The sequence below is a fragment of the Buceros rhinoceros genome, unplaced genomic scaffold (assembly GCF_000710305.1).
Source record: "Buceros rhinoceros silvestris isolate BGI_N320 unplaced genomic scaffold, ASM71030v1 scaffold827, whole genome shotgun sequence".
Taxonomy (NCBI): domain Eukaryota; kingdom Metazoa; phylum Chordata; class Aves; order Bucerotiformes; family Bucerotidae; genus Buceros; species Buceros rhinoceros.
The window spans coordinates 12,754-15,908 of NW_010423692.1; the positions used below are offsets into that span (position 1 = coordinate 12,754).

At 43.3% G+C, this 3,155-nt stretch overlaps 1 protein-coding gene across 1 annotated transcript in view; it reads right to left on the reverse strand.

Moving 5' to 3' along the window:
• The window catches only part of LOC104497244 (zinc finger CCCH domain-containing protein 7B-like), a gene marked incomplete at its 3' end in the record, with an annotated part of 20,309 nt that overhangs the window by 12,565 nt on the left and 4,589 nt on the right, over window positions 1–3,155 (reverse strand). Inside the window, exon 5 of the mRNA XM_010140477.1 lies at window positions 3,065–3,155. Coding sequence (XP_010138779.1) covers window positions 3,065–3,155 — 91 coding nt within the window. The remainder of the gene's footprint in view (window positions 1–3,064) is intronic.

The following is a 3,155-nucleotide window of genomic DNA, read 5'->3' on the forward strand; positions in this document are numbered from 1 at the left end:
AGAAGCAAATGTCTGCTTCCAAGAAAGCACCCACTCTTCAAAAGCAGGGTTCAGGAGTCATGCTGGCAAGATGGCTGAAGAGGCTGCCTGAAGAGGTTGCCCAGGCTGGCTGCTGGGGGTTGATACAGGTCCACAAGGTCCCCATGTCTGGGAAAAACCCTGCATGCCTTCCCTCTCTGCCAGCTGCAGAGTTAATAATCAGTTTTGATATGCAGACAGTATTCACTACCCTGTTTTGCTGAAACCAAGTCTCAGTTTTCAACTTATTGACTACAAGACATTTTCACCTTCTCTGACTCTGGTTAATCTGCTTCAGTTTAGCCAGGCAGATCCCTCTGCTTTCCCTATTGCATGCCATTTACCATCCTTCCTGCTCGCTGCCTGTGCCCACTTACACACCACTGTGGGCTTTAGAAAAAGTTCTAGGCCATGGCCCATTCCACTGCCCACCCTCTCCAATTCTGCCTGGACTGTCACAACCTTCTTCATTTATTTATCACCAGCAACTACTTCCTTCTGCATTCCTCTCTCTCCCTGTTTGCAAAAATATTGTGGAGTACTTTAACAGTTTCTTCAAAGAAGAAAAAAATACCTGCCTAACCTACTGTGATATCACTCCTTAATGTCCCAACATCTCCTCCCTCATCTCCAAACTTGAAGCTTGCTCTCCTCTCTACTTCCTATGCTGGTCCTTACAACCTCCTTTGCCCTGCAGGTTCATCCTTTCCCTTTCATCCCTTCCTCACTAGCCTCTGGTTCTTCCAGCCCACAGTATCAGTAACTTTGCCCTTCAATTTGGAGTGCCACTTTTTGACTGTACTTGCTCCCACACACCCTCAACATTGGTCTTGCCACCACCTTCTCTGAACTCCACTAGTGAAGACAAAATCTGCCTGGTCCACTTCCTCTTCTCTCCGCATCTGACACTGCTTTGGGATGTACCTTCTTCTCCTGAAACTGCCCCCACACCCTCCAGAGACCTCTTTTGGGTCAAATTTCATGGTCATTGCTTCTTCCTCACTCTCTCCCACCTCTCAGGTCTTTCTAACACCAACCATGTTTTCTTTGCTCTGTTTGCCTCTTGTGATTCTGCCTTTCCAAACACTCTCTCAGGTGTCTTCTGAAATCTGCCATTTTCTTGCTCCCTGTGGAAAACTTACCAGAAAGACCTCTGATGACATTTATTTTCACTGATCTCATACTCGTACCTACCAGGTTTACCATATCCAGCTCCACATGCCAATGTAATTCTGTTATGTCTTCTCACATTCCTGGACAAGACCAAGAATGTATTTCTCTCTAGACTCTCCATTTCCCTTCCCAACAACATGTAGTTAATTACTGTCCTTTTTGTCATCAGGCCTGAGGTGTAGAGATGGGGGGTTATTTGCTCTTTGCCACCCCCAAGATATTCCTTTAGCTTTCCCTTCCCTTAGCTAAATGTCATCCTCAGGTGCTTACTACCTCCCATCTAAATGAGAAGATGTTCAATCAGGGCATGGAATATGCTCTCCTCCAACACCCTAAACACAACCCCATGCCATACCAAAAAAAACATACCACAGAGAATTATCAACTTCACCATGCTGGGAACGTCTGCAAACTACCAGCACTGGGTATTTGCACCCAGAAACAAGTTAACTCTGCTAGACAGTCATTCAGCTGAGTAGCAGAACCTTCATAACTAGAAGTTTTAATACATGCTCTGCCTTGACTACAACAAAGTTCTCAGCAGCTACAGCAATGCAAGCTGGAAGTACTCACGTGCTCCAGAGGTGTAATGGAAACAAGAGAAGATGGGATAGCATGACTTGCCTTTGACACAGAGAAGGTTTATGATTTCTGTTAATTGGGTAATAAGGCCGTGGGTTGTGTTAATTTACAAGACTGAATTGTTTAGAATAGGCAACGCAGATCACTCGATGCGGAGTTTGTAAGGCTGAACTTCCCTGCCACAGAGAAATTTGATAAGCTGTTTGTAGACCACGATGATTGTGATGATTGTAATGGGATATACATATACATAAGTATATGGTTAAAATTAAGTGTCTCAATTGCAATGTGAAATACAGCCAGATACGGCTTTACATGAACACATACATTAGATGGTTTTGTTAGTAAAAGGGTTAGTTTAAAAACAGTTCTTCGGAACTCCCCTAACACAATGCTTTTAATATGTTTCGGTCACCCTGTTCTGCCAAGTCAAAGAAATTAGGATTCAAGAGCTACACAAAAGCAGTAACTAACTGCTAAGAAGGCTTTCAAAGATTGCATCTGCAACCCTAATAATAAAAGAAAGTTAACTTCCGATGAAGAAGACGGGTTTTTCTTGTAATAGCACTACTGAAATGGATCAGAACCAAATTTAGCAAAGGCAATCAGTGCTCACTAGAATCTGTCTTATCACAGTCTCGCTTCCTGTTCAATATTTGGCTTAAAAGGCCACTCAACAAAAGCACCGTCAGAAAAACATCTAGGGCCTAGTATACGCAGATAGTTTTCTTCGAATGCAAAAATTTACACACCTGTGAACATAAAAGTAATTTTGATGTCAAGGACACCTTTGTATGTCCCTCAAGAAATAAAAAGCTTTATTAGCGTTCCTTAGCAATCAGTAAGTAAAACTTGAGACATTATCATCTAAAACAGGGAAAGTATGCATGTTTTCCTTCCAGTGCTCCAGTTGCCATTTGTTCCATGCTCCCAGTCACTCCCAGTAGGCATATAAAACCAGCTAATTAAAACAATCTCACAGCCTTAGTTCATATTTAGTTAGGATAGGGTTTTACTCTTCACAAACAGGCCACCAAACCTGGTCGATAACCACGTCTCTGGCAGGCACAACCTGTAGAAGGTGACTTGGACTGAAGAAACATGGGAGGTCAAACACCTTCTTCAAGTCAGAGACTTGAAGACAGAGATAGAGAAGAATTTCTGGGCATAAACAAGTTCCCAGGAACAGCCAAGCTTCCTCTCCCACTCTACTCTGGCCTCACACTAAGCATGTTACAGAGGAAGGTGGTGAGCCAGAGAAATCAAGATGAGTTGTATGTCAAAAACTTACATGTGGGAGGGACAGCAGACATCGGCTATTGCACTCATATGCTTCTTTGTGTCTTCCAAGTTCATTTAAGGAGCGGGCTTTCCGGAAGAGC